At 37.2% G+C, this 19,095-nt stretch overlaps 2 protein-coding genes across 8 annotated transcripts; one reads left to right on the plus strand and one right to left on the minus strand.

Annotated features, from left to right (window-relative positions):
• The first annotated feature begins 1,434 nt into the window (after positions 1-1,434).
• LOC113469374 (protein ANTAGONIST OF LIKE HETEROCHROMATIN PROTEIN 1-like) lies at positions 1,435-14,699 on the plus strand. Of its 7 annotated transcripts, none has more exons than XM_026827022.1 (4): positions 1,435-2,122; positions 11,854-12,021; positions 12,486-12,765; positions 13,690-14,699. In XM_026827022.1, exons 2-4 carry the CDS (start codon positions 11,861-11,863, stop codon positions 14,476-14,478), a joined length of 1,230 nt encoding a protein of 409 aa, XP_026682823.1. In that variant the 5' UTR covers positions 1,435-2,122; positions 11,854-11,860; the 3' UTR covers positions 14,479-14,699. The 7 variants fall into 7 exon arrangements, with proteins under 7 accessions (XP_026682823.1, XP_026682821.1, XP_026682818.1 ...); XM_026827020.1 differs by having other exon boundaries at positions 1,436-2,122; positions 11,831-12,021; XM_026827017.1 differs by lacking the exon at positions 1,435-2,122 and adding an exon at positions 7,931-8,067 and having other exon boundaries at positions 11,680-12,021.
• Positions 12,774-15,921, minus strand: LOC103513914. The gene is made up of 2 exons (XM_008478769.3): positions 15,266-15,921; positions 12,774-13,622 (listed from the first exon to the last, which is right to left on the minus strand). Exons 1-2 carry the CDS (start codon positions 15,617-15,619, stop codon positions 13,125-13,127), a joined length of 852 nt encoding a protein of 283 aa, XP_008476991.2. The 5' UTR covers positions 15,620-15,921; the 3' UTR covers positions 12,774-13,124.
• Positions 15,922-19,095: the final 3,174 nt, after the last annotated feature.

Raw genomic sequence — 19,095 nt, forward strand, 5'->3', positions numbered from 1 at the left:
TGGTTCTGTGAATCTGAACTATACCCATCAACAATATCAGGAACTGTGTAATGTGTGTTATGTTATCACTCAAAGGAGAAAATTAAAAGTAGGGTTTCACAAAATATTTTGGCAAAACAAACAAACACCCTTCTAACTTCTAACCAAGTACCTACCTACATATTATGTACCTATACCTACAATAATGGCTTTTTCGGTAGGAGAGCGACAGTAGTGCCAGTAGTTAATTTGGCCGCGGTATAGATAGGGTTTTCCAGCATGGATAAACGATAATATATGATATGCTGGATTTGGCTGCATTGGCTGTACTTAGTTCTTGTTTATCGTAAAATACTATTATTATTGGTTCTGTGAATCTGAACTATACCCATCAACAATATCAGGAACTGTGTAATGTGTGTTATGTTATCACTCCATGTTTCATGTTTGGATTTTGGTCATTTTGGAGACGTTATCATTATTGTCCAGGACAGTACCTATCTGTTGGACTTTATCCGCTGGAATGCTGGAGACAAACATGAACTCTGCTACCCAGGTAATAAAGGATTCCAGGCTCAACAAAGGTTGTGGAGAGCCTTTTTTACATGCGTCTATTATTTTCTGATTCGAGTGAGAGTGAGGCAAGTTCTTCCCGTTTTCTATTACTTCTGTACGAATATCTGATGATCCAATTTCGACGGTCGGACATTTTATCCTCTTTTGCTGGTAAGCTCCTATGTGTTCCTATAGCTATCTGCATCCTTACCAGTTGCTCTCATTAAAAAAACTTTGGTTAGGTACAAATTCGGCCAACCTTCATCAATATTGACCAGATAAGAATAAACGTGATAGCGAAACAGACAGACGATATACTACGATATAGCGTACGGATAAATAAACTATGTAAATTCGAAAATATCAAGTTAAAACTTTAAAGTCACTCTTTCGTTCGTTCAGTAATACCACTGATAGAAATAGAAAATGCCTGGGAATACTGGAATGAATATGAATGAATATGGCCAAGGGTAGTGAAAGGTTTATTGATAAGTGCGCTTTGAGGAGAGTAAACTCGGTAGACATGTTGAAGAAATCCGTAGTATTCCATTAGCCCCCCAGAGTGCGCTGGTGATTTTCGCTCGGAATTTTTTGAAAATTTTGTAAACAAAACCAAAAACCACCTCAAGTCTTCAGCTTCAGATAAGATAATTTTTCTATTTGATTATTTTTTTCGTGTCCTAATTTCTTATCAGCTTTTTTAATTGTTAATTATTTGATTTTATTCCTTAATTAGGTATTATAATAAACTAGTTGTGATAAATTGATAAATGCTTTATAATGACTATTTAGATTTTGTTTTTAAAATTGTGAATTTTCTTACAATTTGTGCTTTTTTTGAAATTTTTGTAAACAAAACCAAAAACCACCTCAAGTCTTCAGCTTCAGATAAGATAATTTTATTTTTCTATTTGATTATTTTTTTCGTGTCCTAATTTCTTATCAGCTTTTTTAATGGTTAATTATTTGATTTTATTCCTTAATTATTATAATAAACTAGTTGTGATAATTAAATTGTCAAATTAACTACTACTGAGCCATTTCTGTGTTGACAGCGACTTGAAAACTTGTGATCTAGTGATTCTAGTGTGTGATAGAAAAACGTGTTCAGTGCTGAACTTTCCCGTAACTTATTTTCATTTTAGTCGTAATTTATTAATTAATGCTTTATAATGACTATTTAGATTTTGTTTTTAAAATTGTGAATTTTCTTACAATTTGTGCTTATGCCACAGTACAAGTCTTTTCTCGGAACTCGCCGGTATGTTCCACCAGAAACCCGTTAGCTACACCGTTTCTCGTTTCACCAAAATTTTCCCGTCAGTTTATCAACTACAAACGACTGTGAACACTTCTTTAATTTATTCACCTGTAGCTACCTACTACCTATGTGCACTACACACCTTAATCTTGAGTGTGCCACCACCATCCAGCATTCTACCTAGCATTATCAAGCAACCTTCAACTACTGGCAAATTGTAGGTTGATGGGAGTTACCACATAACTATTTTCCTGAGGAAACAACATACCTACCCCTCATTCTTTCATGATGTCATTTAATTGTTTGTCATGTTGAATATTCACTGAGGTAAGTTCTATCGATTTTTTGATCTTGGTATGTGCATATGCCACAGTACAATTCTTTTCTCGGAACTCGCCGGTATGTTCCACCAGAAACCCGTTAGCTACACCGTTTCTCGTTTCACCGAATTTTCCCGTCAGTTTATCAACTACAAACGACTGTGAACACTTCTTTAATTTATTCACCTGTAGCTACCTACTACCTATGTGCACTACTAGGTACCTATTTGGAAATGTACTGGTGACATTTATTAGCCACACAGTATTTTCTACTGACCGTATTAGTTAGCCAAGTACACAATATTATCACTTCTGGCCTATATGACTATAATACATTCCATATGGTTCTTTTTCCTCCAGAGTCAAGGCTAACTTGGGTTAAGAATGACTTTTAAATGCCTAATGTCCGATTTTGCCACAGTGAGTTTTCAGTTAATCCAGAGTTTAAGAAATACTGGCCTACCTAAATCAAATGGGAGAAGTCAAAGAAAACCCTTGACACTGTGTTAACTCTCAGTAAGATCGGCTATAAAAAGAATGACTAAATGTCCAAGTTAAGAGGTTAAAGTTAAATTAATCAATGTTAAAAGTATCTTCGTTTAAAACCAGTGAAATTCAAGCAACTGAAGAATAGAATAAAGGTTATCTTTATTTCATCTGTATGCCATTGCCAGTATGCCCTCATCTGGGCACTAATTAACTTGATATTTTCGAATTTACATAGTTTATTTATCCGTACGCTATATCGTAGTATATCGTCTGTCTGTTTCGCTATCACGTTTATTCTTATCTGGTCAATATTGATGAAGGTTGGCCGAATTTGTACCTAACCAAAGTTTTTTTAATGAGAGCAACTGGTAAGGATGCAGATAGCTATAGGAACACATAGGAGCTTACCAGCAAAAGAGGATAAAATGTCCGACCGTCGAAATTGGATCATCAGATATTCGTACAGAAGTAATAGAAAACGGGAAGAACTTGCCTCACTCTCACTCGAATCAGAAAATAATAGACGCATGTAAAAAAGGCTCTCCACAACCTTTGTTGAGCCTGGAATCCTTTATTACCTGGGTAGCAGAGTTCATGTTTGTCTCCAGCATTCCAGCGGATAAAGTCCAACAGATAGGTCCAGTATTCCCAGGCATTTTCTATTTCTATCAGTGGTATTACTGAACGAACGAAAGAGTGACTTTAAAGTTTTAACTTGATATTTTCGAATTTACATAGTTTATTTATCCGTACGCTATATCGTAGTATATCGTCTGTCTGTTTCGCTATCACGTTTATTCTTATCTGGTCAATATTGATGAAGGTTGGCCTGTCTGTTTCGCGATCACATTTATTCTTATCTGGTCAATATTGATGAAGGTTGGCCGAATTTGTAACCAAAGATTTTTTTAATGAGAGCAACTGGTAAGGATGCAGATAGCTATAGGAACACATAGGAGCTTACCAGCAAAAGAAAATAAAATGTCCGACCGTCGAATAAGATCATCAGATATTCGTACAGAAGTAATAGAAAACGGGAAGAAGAAATTGCCTCACTCTCACTAGTCTCACTCGAATCAGAAAATAATAGACGCATGTAAAAGAGGCTCTCCAACTCTCCACAATCTTTGTTGAGCCTGGAATCCTTTATTACCTGGGTAGCAGAGTTCATGTTTGTCTCCAGCATTCCAGCGGATAAAGTCCAACAGATAGGTACTGTCCTGGACAATAATGATAACGTCTCCAAAATGACCAAAATCCAAACATGAAACATGGAGTGATAACATAACACACATTACACAGTTCCTGATATTGTTGATGGGTATAGTTCAGATTCACAGATGAGTAGCAGGAGAGAGGGCTGAATGTAAACGAGGCATTTAATGAGAGTGAGCTGCAATGTACAATGTACATTAAGGTTTCACATCACACAAACATACCTCATATTGCAAAATATCTACGCAAGAGACTCGGGTATGTAATAAGCAGGCAGAATTGCATTCACAGATTTCACAGCGAAGTTGTAATGAAGTAGGTTGCATACTGCATAACATCAACATGGTACGTCACATACACATGTCTTTTGACCTTATTGTCATACTGTGTGCATGCCATTTACTCGTGCATTACACAAATTAATATTATGCACTTCGACATAATATGAATGTACGAACAGGATGGTTGATGGTTGAGAATTTTTTATAAGTTGAGAATTTTCCCTAGATCCTAGATGATGGGTAGGATTGTCGTGAAATATCAAGAACAATCAAATTGGGTCCCAGTTATTGCAGTTGCATTGCGCATGCTGGGTTCGAATACCATTGGTTGCATTAAAAAATGGAGTCAAAGGGAAGGCCACATTTATGTGTACGATTAGGTTCAAACAAATTACCTAATAAAGCCCTATTTCATGAAAGAACAAGAACATCATATTCATAATAGACCCCAAATACTCCTAGTTTCTATTCGAACTTGTCTGATGGGTAAGTTAAGTTGTACATGTACATACAGGGGGTATGAGGCCTAGGTATTTGGAAATGGACTGGTGACATTTATTAGCCACCCAGTATTTTCTACTGACCGTATTAGTTAGCCAAGTACACAATACTATCACTTCTGGCCTATATGGCTATAATACATTCCATATGGCTCTTTTTCCTCCAGAGTCAAGGCTAACTTGGGTTAAGAATGACTTTTAAATGCCTAATGTCCGATTATGCCACAGTGAGTTTTCAGTTAATCCAGAGTTTAAGAAATACTGGCCTACCTAAATCAAATGGGAGAAGTCAAAGAAAACCCTTGACACTGTGTTAACTTTCAGTAAGATCGGCTATAAAAAGAATGACTAAATGTCCAAGTTAAGAGGTCAAAGTTAAATTAATCAATGTTAAAAGTATCTTCGTTTAAAACCAGTGAAATTTAAGCAACTGAAGACTAGAATAAAGGTTATCTTTATTTCATCTGTATGCCATTGCCAGTATGCCCTCATCTGGGCACTAAGATTTAACTTCTCAGAGAAGTAACAAAATTCAATTACCCACCTAAGTATGTGAAGTGCAAGAAGACATAAAATTAGTTGAGTCTTGGCCGAGAGAGCAGATGTCTGTCTCGAATTCTCGATTCATTAGAACGTATGTGTGGTGGATGCGGGCCAAAATTTCTAATGTCACACCTGTCCAAGAAAATTTTAGTCTCGGAGAGAGAAAAGTCAAAAAAATCACAAGTCACAAGGTGTCAGTCACTCCCTGTCAATCAAGAGAGTAATAGCGTCATTCATTGGTTGAAGGATGCGAGGATGTGTTCAGAGTGAGTTAAAAAAAAAGAAGTAGAACTTTTAGGTGTGTCCACACATACTCGACCTGCCATCGATGTCGACTGAACCGTCCACACTGCCTCGACAACATGGATTCATTCGTTGATCGATCGATATCGAATGACCGACACACCTTTTGGAAACAATGCAAGACCATCAGATACATCTACGAGTACAATAGTGAAGTCAACAAAATGTATTACGAAATACGAAGTGCAAAGTTACAAAATTCTTTCAGGAACAGGCAACTGACGTGTATGATACCTAAAGTACAGGCAACTGACGTGTATGATACCTAAAGTACAGGCAACTGACGTGTATGATACCTAAAGTACAGGCAACTGACGTGTATGATACCTAAAGTACAGGCAACTGACGTGTATGATACCTAAAGTACAGGCAACTGACGTGTATGATACCTAAAGTACAGGCAACTGACGTGTATGATACCTAAAGTACAGGCAACTGACGTGTATGATACCTAAAGTACAGGCAACTGACGTGTATGATACCTAAAGTACAGGCAACTGACGTGTATGATACCTAAAGTACAGGCAACTGACGTGTATGATACCTAAAGTACAGGCAACTGACGTGTATGATACCTAAAGTACAGGCAACTGACGTGTATGATACCTAAAGTACAGGCAACTGACGTGTATGATACCTAAAGTACAGGCAACTGACGTGTATGATACCTAAAGTACAGGCAACTGACGTGTATGATACCTAAAGTACAGGCAACTGACGTGTATGATACCTAAAGTACAGGCAACTGACGTGTATGATACCTAAAGTACAGGCAACTGACGTGTATGATACCTAAAGTACAGGCAACTGACGTGTATGATACCTAAAGTACAGGCAACTGACGTGTATGATACCTAAAGTACAGGCAACTGACGTGTATGATACCTAAAGTACAGGCAACTGACGTGTATGATACCTAAAGTACAGGCAACTGACGTGTATGATACCTAAAGTACAGGCAACTGACGTGTATGATACCTAAAGTACAGGCAACTGACGTGTATGATACCTAAAGTACAGGCAACTGACGTGTATGATACCTAAAGTACAGGCAACTGACGTGTATGATACCTAAAGTACAGGCAACTGACGTGTATGATACCTAAAGTACGGACAATTGCATACAGTATGTATGGCAAAGGCAAAGTGTCGTAAGTTGATCATAACTATGGTAAAGTGAAATCAAAAGAAAATGGCAATAAGTCAGAGTTCTATGGCCTGTTCTCTTTTAGGGATGGTCCCCATTTCCCCAATCATTTGGACAGATGGGATATTAGAAAAACAGAGGAGCCACATAATCTTACCACCAAGAAACAAACACATTGACAATAAAATTATCCTGACTTAATGTTTCCGAACACATACAAGTTTCATCCAGCAACACACAAGTAGAATTACATTACTGAGAAACATCAGTGGGGTCAATGAACTCTCTTCTCGCAGCATTAGGGTTCAATGAACCCTGTGCCATCAGCAAGGTCGAAAACACGTGGATTGAGGAATTCAGAAAAGTGTAATAGAAGAGTGCAATGTTTTGTATTGCCCTCGGAGAAAGATGATGAAGATCTATTGAATTTACAAGGTTAACCTAACCTGATGAACTCTCGAAACTCGAATTGAGTTCTAGTTTCTGATCAGAGTGGGAGTAGAATAGAATATACCTTGTTTATCCTGCTGGGATAGGACTGAAAAGTCCCTTTTCCCCCGCAGTCTAACCAAGGTCTCATATATTTCATACATTATCGGGCGTACATTTTACAAAATAAACACCCTGATTAATAAAAAAAGGTAATAACAGTAATAAAAGGAAAAAAAGAGATGCAATGAGTAGCTTCAATTAAGCAACACAAATGCTGAATTTTATGATTTGATTTGAAGCACCAACCTCCCTATCCGAAGCCAACCACACTAGCCTTTTACCTTTTAAGTACCTACTTATCACTTGTTTGATTCCAGCTTAGGTACCTATACAGCCTACCAGATAGGTGCCATGCTTAACTTTAAAGTGGATGTTGGTTGTTGAATGTCTGGAAGAAAGGCTTTACACTAGGACAGATAATACTTGGGTTGGTTTTGATTCAGAAAACTATGGAACTCATTCTGAAAATGGGACCCATTTGCAGCTGAATTTCATTAAGCACCAAATTGCAAATTGCCTTTGAGTGGAACATAGTTGCATCGTTTTCTGTTTCATCAAAATTGTACAAACTGGTTGGTATGTTGGTAATAACAAGTTTAGTGGAGGTACTTGTGAGACTAAACAGATAGATAAACTAGCAAATCAAGTTCAATTGCATAAATTCAAGTTAGTTGTTTTCTTATTAAAATACATTACATGCATAGAATTTACAAAAAATTAAAATTAGAACTCATTTCGTTCTATCAGGTAAATTACCAAGGCTTCAAGTAAATTACCAAGATCAAAAAATCGATAGAACTTACCTCAGTGAATATTCAACATGACAAACAATTAAATGATGTTCATTATCAAGCAACCTTCAACTACTGGCAAATAGTAGGTTGATGGGAGTTACCACATAACTATTTTCCTGAGGAAACAACATACCCCTCATTCTTTCATGATGTCATTTAATTGTTTGTCATGTTGAATATTCACTGAGGTAAGTTCTATCGATTTTTTGATCTTGGTAATTTACTTGAAGCCTTGGTAATCTACCTGATAGAACGAATTGAGTTCCAATTTTAATTTTATGTAAATTCTATGCATGTAATGTATTTTAATAAGAAAAAAATTAACTTGAATTTATGCAATTGAACTTGACTATGCATGTCTGCTAGTTTATCTATCTGTTTAGTCTCACAAGTACCTCCACTAAACTTGTTATTACCAACCAGTTTGTATGATTTTGATGAAACAGCAAACGATGCAACTATGTTCCACTCAAAGGCAATTTGGTGCTTAATGAAATTCAACTGCAAATGGGTCCCATTTACAGAATGAGTTCAATAGGTAGGTAGTTTTCTGAATCAAAACCAACCCAAGTATTTTATAATTGGTGAAATATCTGTCCTAGTCTTAAAGCCTTTCTTCCAGACATTCAACAACCAACATCCACTTTAAAGTTAAGCATGGCACCTATCTGGTAGGCTGTATAGGTACCTAAGCTGGAATCAAACAAGTGATAAGTAGGTACTTAAAAGGTAAAAGGCTAGTGTGGTTGGCTTCGGATAGGGAGGTTGGTGCTTCAAGTCAAGTCATAAAATTCAGCATTTGTGTAGGACTGTAGGTAGCTTAATTGAAGCTACTCATTGAAGTGATTATCATCTCTTTTTTTTCCTTTTATTACTGTTATTACCTTTTTTTATTAATCAGGGTGTTTATTTTGTAAAATGTACGCCCGATAATGTATCAAATATATAAGACCTTGGTTAGACTGCGGGGGAAAAGGGACTTTTCAGTCCTATCCCAGCAGGATAAACAAGGTATATTCTATTCTATTCTACTCCCACTCTGATCAGAAACTAGAACTCAATTCGAGTTTCGAGAGTTCATCAGGTTAGGTTAACCTTGTAAATTCAATAGATCTTCATCATCTTTCTCCGAGGGCAATACAAAACATTGCACTCTTCTATTACACTTTTCTGAATTCCTCAATCCACGTGTTTTCGACCTTGCTGATGGCACAGGGTTCATTGAACCCTAATGCTGCGAGAAGAGAGTTCATTGACCCCACTGATGTTTCTCAGTAATGTAATTCTACTTGTGTGTTGCTGGATGAAACTTGTATGTGTTCGGAAACATTAAGTCAGGATAATTTTATTGTCAATGTGTTTGTTTCTTGGTGGTAAGATTATGTGGCTCCTCTGTTTTTCTAATATCCCATCTGTCCAAATGATTGGGGAAATGGGGACCATCCCTAAAAGAGAACAGGCCATAGAACTCTGACTTATTGCCATTTTCTTTTGATTTCACTTTACCATAGTTATGATCAACTTACGACACTTTGCCTTTGCCATACATACTGTATGCAATTGTCCGTACTTTAGGTATCATACACGTCAGTAGGAAATGGGGACCATCCCTGAAAGAGAACAGGCCATAGAACTCTGACATAGTGCCATTTTCTTTTGATTTCACTTAACCATAGTTATGATCAACTTATGACACTTTGCCTTTGCCATACATACCGTATGCAATTGTCCGTACTTTAGGTATCATACACGTCAGTTGCCTGTTCCTGAAAGCACTTTGTAACTTTGCACTTCGTATTTCGTAATACATTTTGTTGACTGCACTAGCGTACTCGTAGATGTACCTGATGGTCTTGCATTGTTTCCAAAAGGTGTGTCGGTAATTCGATATCGATCGATCAACGAGGTGAACCCATGTTAAGAATAAACAAATGATTGGGGAAATGGGGACCATCCCTAAAAGAGAACAGGCCATAGAACTCTGACTTATTGCCATTTTCTTTTGATTTCACTTTACCATAGTTATGATCAACTTACGACACTTTGCCTTTGCCATACATACTGTATGCAATTGTCCGTACTTTAGGTATCATACACGTCAGTTGCCTGTACTTTAGGTATCATACACGTCAGTTGCCTGTTCCTGAAAGAATTTTGTAACTTTGCACTTCGTATTTCGTAATACATTTTGTTGACTTCACTATTGTACTCGTAGATGTATCTGATGGTCTTGCATTGTTTCCAAAAGGTGTGTCGGTCATTCGATATCGATCGATCAACGAATGAATCCATGTTGTCGAGGCAGTGTGGACGGTTCAGTCGACATCGATGGCAGGTCGAGTATGTGTGGACACACCTAAAAGTTCTACTTCTTTTTTTTTAACTCACTCTGAACACATCCTCGCATCCTTCAACCAATGAATGACGCTATTACTCTCTTGATTGACAGGGAGTGACTGACACCTTGTGACTTGTGATTTTTTTGACTTTTCTCTCTCCGAGACTAAAATTTTCTTGGACAGGTGTGACATTAGAAATTTTGGCCCGCATCCACCACACATACGTTCTAATGAATCGAGAATTCGAGACAGACATCTGCTCTCTCGGCCAAGACTCAACTAATTTTATGTCTTCTTGCACTTCACATACTTAGGTGGGTAATTGAATTTTGTTACTTCTCTGAGAAGTTAAATCTTAGTGCCCAGATGAGGGCATACTGGCAATGGCATACAGATGAAATAAAGATAACCTTTATTCTAGTCTTCAGTTGCTTAAATTTCACTGGTTTTAAACGAAGATACTTTTAACATTGATTAATTTAACTTTGACCTCTTAACTTGGACATTTAGTCATTCTTTTTATAGCCGATCTTACTGAAAGTTAACACAGTGTCAAGGGTTTTCTTTGACTTCTCCCATTTGATTTAGGTAGGCCAGTATTTCTTAAACTCTGGATTAACTGAAAACTCACTGTGGCATAATCGGACATTAGGCATTTAAAAGTCATTCTTAACCCAAGTTAGCCTTGACTCTGGAGGAAAAAGAGCCATATGGAATGTATTATAGCCATATAGGCCAGAAGTGATAGTATTGTGTACTTGGCTAACTAATACGGTCAGTAGAAAATACTGGGTGGCTAATAAATGTCACCAGTCCATTTCCAAATACCTAGGCCTCATACCCCCTGTATGTACATGTACAACTTAACTTACCCATCAGACAAGTTCGAATAGAAACTAGGAGTATTTGGGGTCTATTATGAATATGATGTTCTTGTTCTTTCATGAAATAGGGCTTTATTAGGTAATTTGTTTGAACCTAATCGTACACATAAATGTGGCCTTCCCTTTGACTCCATTTTTTAATGCAACCAATGGTATTCGAACCCAGCATGCGCAATGCAACTGCAATAACTGGGACCCAATTTGATTGTTCTTGATATTTCACGACAATCCTACCCATCATCTAGGATCTAGGGAAAATTCTCAACTTATAAAAAATTCTCAACCATCAACCATCCTGTTCGTACATTCATATTATGTCGAAGTGCATAATATTAATTTGTGTAATGCACGAGTAAATGGCATGCACACAGTATGACAATAAGGTCAAAAGACATGTGTATGTGACGTACCATGTTGATGTTATGCAGTATGCAACCTACTTCATTACAACTTCGCTGTGAAATCTGTGAATGCAATTCTGCCTGCTTATTACATACCCGAGTCTCTTGCGTAGATATTTTGCAATATGAGGTATGTTTGTGTGATGTGAAACCTTAATGTACATTGTACATTGCAGCTCACTCTCATTAAATGCCTCGTTTACATTCAGCCCTCTCTCCTGCTACTCATCCTGCCGTATTTACTTCTCTCTTTACTGCTTGAGAAGTGAAGGCAGAAGTTGTGTGTTTATATTCAGCTCACTTCCCTTCCTAAACTACTTCTCCAAGCTGCCCTGGTCATTGTTCATCAGTTTCAAAATGGAGGACGTACAAGGAGGAGATGAAACTGCGGCGCTGGCGTTAAGCCTTCTCGCTGTGATTAACTATCAAGTGTGTTCAGAAAATAGACGTTTGGCTAATAGAAGATCTCGTCGCAAAAGGAGATGGTGGATGATATCAGTTCATCGTAACCGAACATTGTAAGTACCTACTTGATTCTTGCTTGGCACCACCACCATGTATTTTTTTTATTATTTTTTATTATTATTATTAGTATTATTATTATTATTATTAAAAAGATTATTATCTCATTGCCTTTTTCTTTTATCGTCAGCGATAAGACAGCTGCTGCTTTGACGTTCATTGGTCAATTTTTGGCGACTGCGAGATTCGAACCCGAGACCTTCTGCATGGCAAGCAAAGCTCTTACCACTAGCTAGACTAACTGTGCCCATAACACTGATTGGTCAGTGGGTCTGGCCTCTAGGGCTAGGTGGGCCCCGAAAACAGCCAGTCACGGGATTGAATATTCATGCGAAAAATCTCCGCCCCCGCAGGGAATCAAACCCGGGTCTCCCGTATGCAAGGCGAGTGCAGTGACCACTACGCCACGGGAGCTGACTAAGTGCTCTAATATTATTATTATTTGGTTTTACTTTTTCAGGAACAGTATGGACCATTTTTTCGAAGAGAACTTTTGCAGAATGTCACGTGATGATTTTGATATATTGCTGTCCAAAATTGAGAGTATGATAAAGAAGCAAACCAGATTAAGAATACCCATACCACCAAAAGTTCGTTTGGCAATAACTTTACGTTATTTAGCCACAGGTGACAGTTATAGAAGTCTCCATTACTTGTTCAAAGTTTCGGCGTCTGCTATTTCTTTAATCGTGCCAGAAGTTTGCAAAGCTATCAATACTGTTCTCAAGGATCAAATCAAGGTAAGAAAAATCTAGAATTTCAGTTTTAGAACTGTATTACAAATTAGTTATTACTTTATTTTATGAAATGTAAATGAAATGTTGCATGTTAAAAATACTGGTGTGGAGAGAATAAGTTTGTATGTATATAATAATACAAAAGCACCTCTTTCAAGTTTCAATTAGGCCTAACTATGTACCAATATAATCTACTTATAATTTTGAGGTAGGTTGAAAACTTAAACTAACTAACTTATCCTCCTCTCTTTGCTTTTCTAATCTTTTCACCTCTCTTTCTATCATATTTCTCACTTTCCTTTTCTATGGAAAGTTTATGAAATCTTGCATTCTAAAATCCAGAGGTTTGTTAGGGGTTGGGGTTACGGATCGTTAGGGGTTGGGGATCCTCTTACTTGTGGGGCTGGAGTATCGGATGCATAGGAAGAATAAGTATGGCATGAAGAAGATGATAGAGGGGTAACAGGGGGATTGTCCAAAAGAAGGCCATCTATTTTGTACATAATTCTGTCTCGACTGGCTGCTGGATATTTCCTTAACTTTTTAGCTAAGAGTTTACCATACAGATCACACTCATCTTCCTCAGTGGTTCTTTTACTCCTCAATACACTGTTCAGGGTATCAAAACTTTCATTTATTTTTCTTTGTGCCTCATTCATGAACGGGTCAGTTTTCTTAAGCCTCGATCTGCTTACACCTGCAACTTGGTCACTCGTTTTATCTGCAGCAACAGCACTGGATGTAGTCACATTGCGTGTGATGTTGTCCTGTGTTTGTGATCTATTTGAGATACTGTTGGATAGCTGAATGGAAGTAGGTGGTGAGTCTAGTGGCACCAATTCAGTTTGACTTTCTTGATCCTAAAAAAAAAAAAAAATAAATAAATAATAGATATGCTTGTACATACTTATTTTTATTTTGTTTCAGTTACCAAGTACACCGGAGGAATGGTTAGTGATCGAACAAGGATTCAAGCAAAAATTTCCACGTTGTGTTGGAGCTATCGATGGAAAACATATTGTAATTGAAAGTCCAGCACACAGTGGTTCCAAAAATTTCAATTATAGAGGCACATTTAGTATTGTACTAATGGCTTTGGTTGATAGTGATTATCGTTTTATTTTTGCTGACATTGGTGGTCAAGGGCGCATAAGTGATGGGGGAATTTTTCAACACACCTTACTTTGGCAGAAAATTACCAATGATTCTCTTAATTTTCCGCCAGAGTCTCCATTACCAGGGAGAGACAGACATGTACCATATGTATTTATTGCGGATGGGGCTTTTGCTTTACATAATAAACACGTGCTAAAACCCTTTCCGGGTGATCATGATATTGGTACAGCGGAACGCACTTTCAATACCAAACTAGCAAGTAGTCGTGTAATTGTAGAAAATGTTTTTGGCGTTTTAACTTCTGTTTACCGGATTTTCAAAAAACCCATTGCTATTGACGTGAAAAATGTGAAACTAATAACTATGACCTGTATTTTGTTACATAATTTCTTAAGAACAAGCCAAACCTCCCGAAACATTTACACCCCACCTGGTACTTTTGATTCTCTTGTTCATGGACAGATTGTCCATGGATCTTGGAGGCAAAATCATACTGAATCACCAGTTATTAGGGCAATACCCCCTGTAGCTAGACGTTCGCCAGCCAGTGTTTCAGATATTCGAAATGAATTTGCTAATTACTTTCATAATATAGAATGAAAATACTTAGATAATAATAGGTACCAAAATATCTACCTTCAGTTTATGGGTTATCTAATGTTCACTAACTAGTTAACTACAAGCAAAAAAATCCTCAGCAGGGTGAAGTTACTTCTACTGCGTACGAAGAAACCCATGGACACCCTGTATAACTATACCACTTTTTGTTCCAATAAAGACACCTACCAAGATTAAGTGGTACCTATCTATAACCATTTCCCTTTTGCTTTATCTATTTATTTCATTTTTAATACTCTGGTAGGTAATTTTGACACTGATACCACTGATTGAAAGTTCTATTTACAATTTACATAATATACTTATTCCTGAAAACAGAAACGCTCTAACATCGACCATGGTAAGTACCTGGATGGGTTATAGTATAATGCAAAATGTATTGCGCTCAGCTTAAAGAAATAAGCATTTAACTTTTGCTTCATTTTATTTAAATCGAAATTGTTTCTATTACCCCATACACAACAAGTGCATAAGAAAAGTCGTGTGATGTCCACACCAGATTTTTAAATTAATTATTTATTTGTTACCAATGTCAAGGGCCAAAACCACTTGTTGGTCGTACCATACCAACTATTCACATTAACCTCACCCAGCCTGAGTGGGGCCGGGAAAAGCCAGCATCACGTTCTTGAGACGGTCACCCATCCAGGTAACCACGCTCGACGTCGCTTAACTTCAGTGATCTAACGAGAACTGGTATATTCAACGTGATATAGACGCTGGTTATCTACAATATTTTATTCAGGGAAAAAAATAATAATGTACTTACCTCAGTTGCTTCCGTATTGATTGTGTCCTCAACGTCATAAGTTGTCCCCAGATAGCTCTCCATCAGTTCAAAGGCAAACCATATTGGGTTAAAAACATCTTCAGCACCTGCTCCACTCCTTATTGAAGCCTTCTTCTTCTTCAGCAGAGGCCTGAATGTGGCCATCAATGACTTCTTCTTACTTTTTAACTCCTCAATGGCCACATTCCCCATGTTTACACTTATTCTTCTCCACGCATCGTTTACTTTGTGCCGCAATTTGTGGTCTTTGTTTGCAGAATCCCACAATAACCTTTCACCAAAATAGAGTTCTAGAAATTTGAGAGTATCTTCGTTACTCCAAGTGAACGCCATATTTGATTAAATATACACGTAATTAATTTAATTAATTAATCAATTATACACGTAATTAATTTAATTAATTATACACGTAATTAATTAAACACGACGTAAAACTTTTAAAAACACACAACGCAAATGATTCGGAGCTGAATCCTGCAGTGGCAGTAGAAGTGGAATGCCTCGTTTACATTCAGCCCTCTCTCCTGCTACTCGTCCTGCTGTATTTACTTCTCTCTTCTCTCTTTACTGCTTGAGAAGTGAAGGCAGAAATTGTGTGTTTATATTCAGCTCACTTCCCTTTCTAAACTACTTCTCTAAGCTGCCCTGGTCACGTAAAACTTTTAAAATCGTACAAAACATACAACGCAAATGATTCGGAGCTGAATGTAAACGCCTTCCTGCCCCTTCACTTCTCCTCGTCATGCCGGTCCTTTGACTCGTGCACAAAAAACCGACAATAAGGGGAGCACAGGGCAGGAGCAGTGGCAGTAGAAGTGGCGAGGCGAGTGAGGTGTTTACATTCTCGTCATGCCCGATTCCCTGCCCACTTTCCTGCTCATTGCCACAGAAGTGAGCTGAATGTAAACAAGGCATAACAGGCACACAAGGGTTACTCAATACTCAATTTCGCTCATTGAGTTTGTGCTGTCTTGTGAATATTGATAAGTTTAATGTTGTCATTGTCATCATATAATTTTATGATTTTTTTTTTTTTTTTTTTTTTTTTTTAAAAAAAAAAATTTTTTTTGAATTTTTTAAAATTAAAACCCCCTTTATCTGTTTTTTTTTTTTTTTTTTCAAACAAATAAATTTTACTTGACTATTTTAGAATTAGAATCACGTTATACTGTGGGTTAGGACTGTTCATTGCCTCTCCATCAGTAGTTGTTAAATGTAATTTCTACATCAAGTTTTGAACATGACAATGGTTCTTTATTTGACAATTTTTCTTGTAAGTAGTAAATAAGAATTTTTATAACCCTGAAGTAAAATAAGGAAAGTAAAAATGTTACTCCTTCAATACCTACAATATTATGCACCGCATATATACCGGGAGTATCAGATAGGTAGGTACTTGCTGATAATTTAAACAAATATATCCCTATCTCCATCACTTGTTCAGCTTAAAGCAATCCATATTTATTTTTAAACATTCAAGCAAGGCAAATTTTACTGCATTTTGATAAGTCGAAATTACTTGGAACTGGATAATTTTGCCTGTGTACCTTGCCTTTTTTTATGACTTTGTAGAAAAAAAAAATCTGGTGTGAACATCACACGACTTTCCTTATCCTATTGAATTATGCTTATTTTGAGTGTTCTTTTACCCTAACTTTTACAATATCTCTAACCGTTTTGTCGCTATAGCTGAAAACCACCAAAAAACGGGTCGAAATCTGTCCACAAAATACCTTCAACCAAACGTTCTGTGTTGCATCCTTGTTACATTTGTGAACTACATACCAAATTTCAAGTCTAGCTTATACCGTTCCCGAGATATTGTTAAATTACACCGAAAACCGCCAAAAAGCGATTTAGTTAGATCATTCGTAGAACGGATAACGCCAGCTGTCAATGCCCAACCCTAGAAATTTTCGTTGTCAGCATAGTGCTATAGACCATGCAGGACTGTAAAGAATAGGGCAACCAAAGCATCCCTCGGCATAGTGATCAATCCCTTCACTTGAGTTCAATTCCATCCAAGGCATGGAATTTAATTTTTGTTCATTTGAGAATCTGACTACATTAGACCTCTAAATGCTCGCTCAGAGCTGACTTCGACAGCTTCCTTCCAAGAGACTTTTGTTACCTACTAATAAAGCCACTGGCTTCACCATACAGTTCAGTACAATCGACATACTAACTTGAGAAATCAAGATACCTACTTGAGAGTGTGACCTTTCCAACAAACGTCGTTCTCCACAACTTGAGTCACATGCCCTCTTCATGTTCGTCACATGAAGTAATTGTTCATTTCCCTCATGCAATAGATCGACCTTTCTATTTGGTATCGTCAATCGCGCAACACGAAGAGTACAATGTTGCCATCCACTTAGTTGATGTCCAAATGGGTTTTACTGGGAGCAATACTGTGGTATTTTCTCCATCACGCAAGGTAGGTATGGCAGGTATCCTGTTTGATGTTTTTTTTTTAAAAAAAACATTATTATGTATGGGAATGGTATAGTATGTGCTGGAGAAAGAAACAATTAAATCATGTATTTAACAAACTGCTCTAAATATAAGTTGCCAAACGACACAGCATAAAACAGTTACATTTTTTGAGTAAATGTCCATACTTTTTAACATCGTTTTTTCATTGAATCTCTAAAAGGATTACAGCCCCATGTTCGGACAAAGGACAAAGCTCAAATAACTATAAGTGGGTCGTTTATTTCCACAATTTCAAATAGTACCGCCCGTATTGGGATTATCAAAATGATATGAATAGGCAAAGTGTCCAAGAGACCCTTTGCCATCACGAAATTTAAGCTCTAGCTTTCACTACCAATGTTTGATAAGTTTCGGTAGCAGCTATTTGTAGGTGACACGTCAGTCCCATTCTAAAGGATTACGGCCCCATGTTCGGACAAAGTGTCAAAGTCTTCTTACATATGGGTTAAGTATAGGATTGGAAATACCCATAAGGTTACTTTGTGCAAGAGGCGGTATTGTTGAATTTCCACCGACAACATGGTATCGCCCCTGCAATGTTAATATGTTGCATAAGCACTATATTTATCTTTAATAACATCCGTTTCAAATTGCATAGTTGCATACACTTACACAAACCTGTCTGTTTTGCAGCAATGTCAATTTTTGTAAAGCTTGCTTGGTAATCATGGGGAACACATAATATTAGGCATTGTGGCATCAGTCATTCAGTAGGCAATAGTTATTGTGAAAATTTTCATTTTTTCTTCAACTTCATTAAAAATCACATAATGTCCCGACCGGGGTAAAGTTAATGCTTGTGGCAATATTGTGACGTTCTCTGGCACAATATAGCTATTTTCTAGTGATGATTATTTAGCTACCTAGTGGTAAGCAGGTGGAGACTGCGTGGGCAATGGGCATTGCTGTGATGTCACCAACATAGTGGCATTAGCAGGATATAATCATCAGTCATTCAGGCATGGATCTGCGATCCCCTTGGTTGTCTCACATTTGTTAATTCTGCCATCTCCACTAATTTGGTTATTTTTCCCCTTAGTTTCTAGCTAATGTAATGAGATAATTATGGTGTCTTCAATTCACCTAATTAATTAAAGCTGAATTTAAGTCACAGGTACATAATTTGTGAAATTGGGTGTAGGTATCTATGTGGGAGAGAGAGAGAGATCTGGGCAAAAGAGGAAAACAAGTATTGAAATTCTCGGTATTACCTAGATATCTCTACCTGATCAAAATGCAGATATGTAAGTACCTAGATACATGATCTACTGCATTCTTATTTCTTACGAACTTTATATTTACATACATAATAC

Source organism: Diaphorina citri, unplaced genomic scaffold, assembly GCF_000475195.1.
Source record: "Diaphorina citri unplaced genomic scaffold, Diaci psyllid genome assembly version 1.1 scaffold1045, whole genome shotgun sequence".
Lineage (NCBI taxonomy): Eukaryota > Metazoa > Arthropoda > Insecta > Hemiptera > Psyllidae > Diaphorina > Diaphorina citri.

Coding starts and splice junctions, on each gene's coding strand:
- LOC113469374 (XM_026827016.1), top strand. CDS start 11,660: ATGTACATTGTACATTGCAGCTCACTCTCATTAAATGCCTCGTTTACA. Junction 12,022..12,485: donor GTTCATCGTAACCGAACATT/GTAAGTACCTAC, acceptor TTACTTTTTCAG/GAACAGTATGGACCATTTTT. Junction 12,766..13,689: donor TTCTCAAGGATCAAATCAAG/GTAAGAAAAATC, acceptor ATTTTGTTTCAG/TTACCAAGTACACCGGAGGA.
- LOC103513914 (XM_008478769.3), bottom strand. CDS start 15,619: ATGGCGTTCACTTGGAGTAACGAAGATACTCTCAAATTTCTAGAACTC. Junction 13,623..15,265: donor TCAATACGGAAGCAACTGAG/GTAAGTACATTA, acceptor TTTTTTTTTTAG/GATCAAGAAAGTCAAACTGA.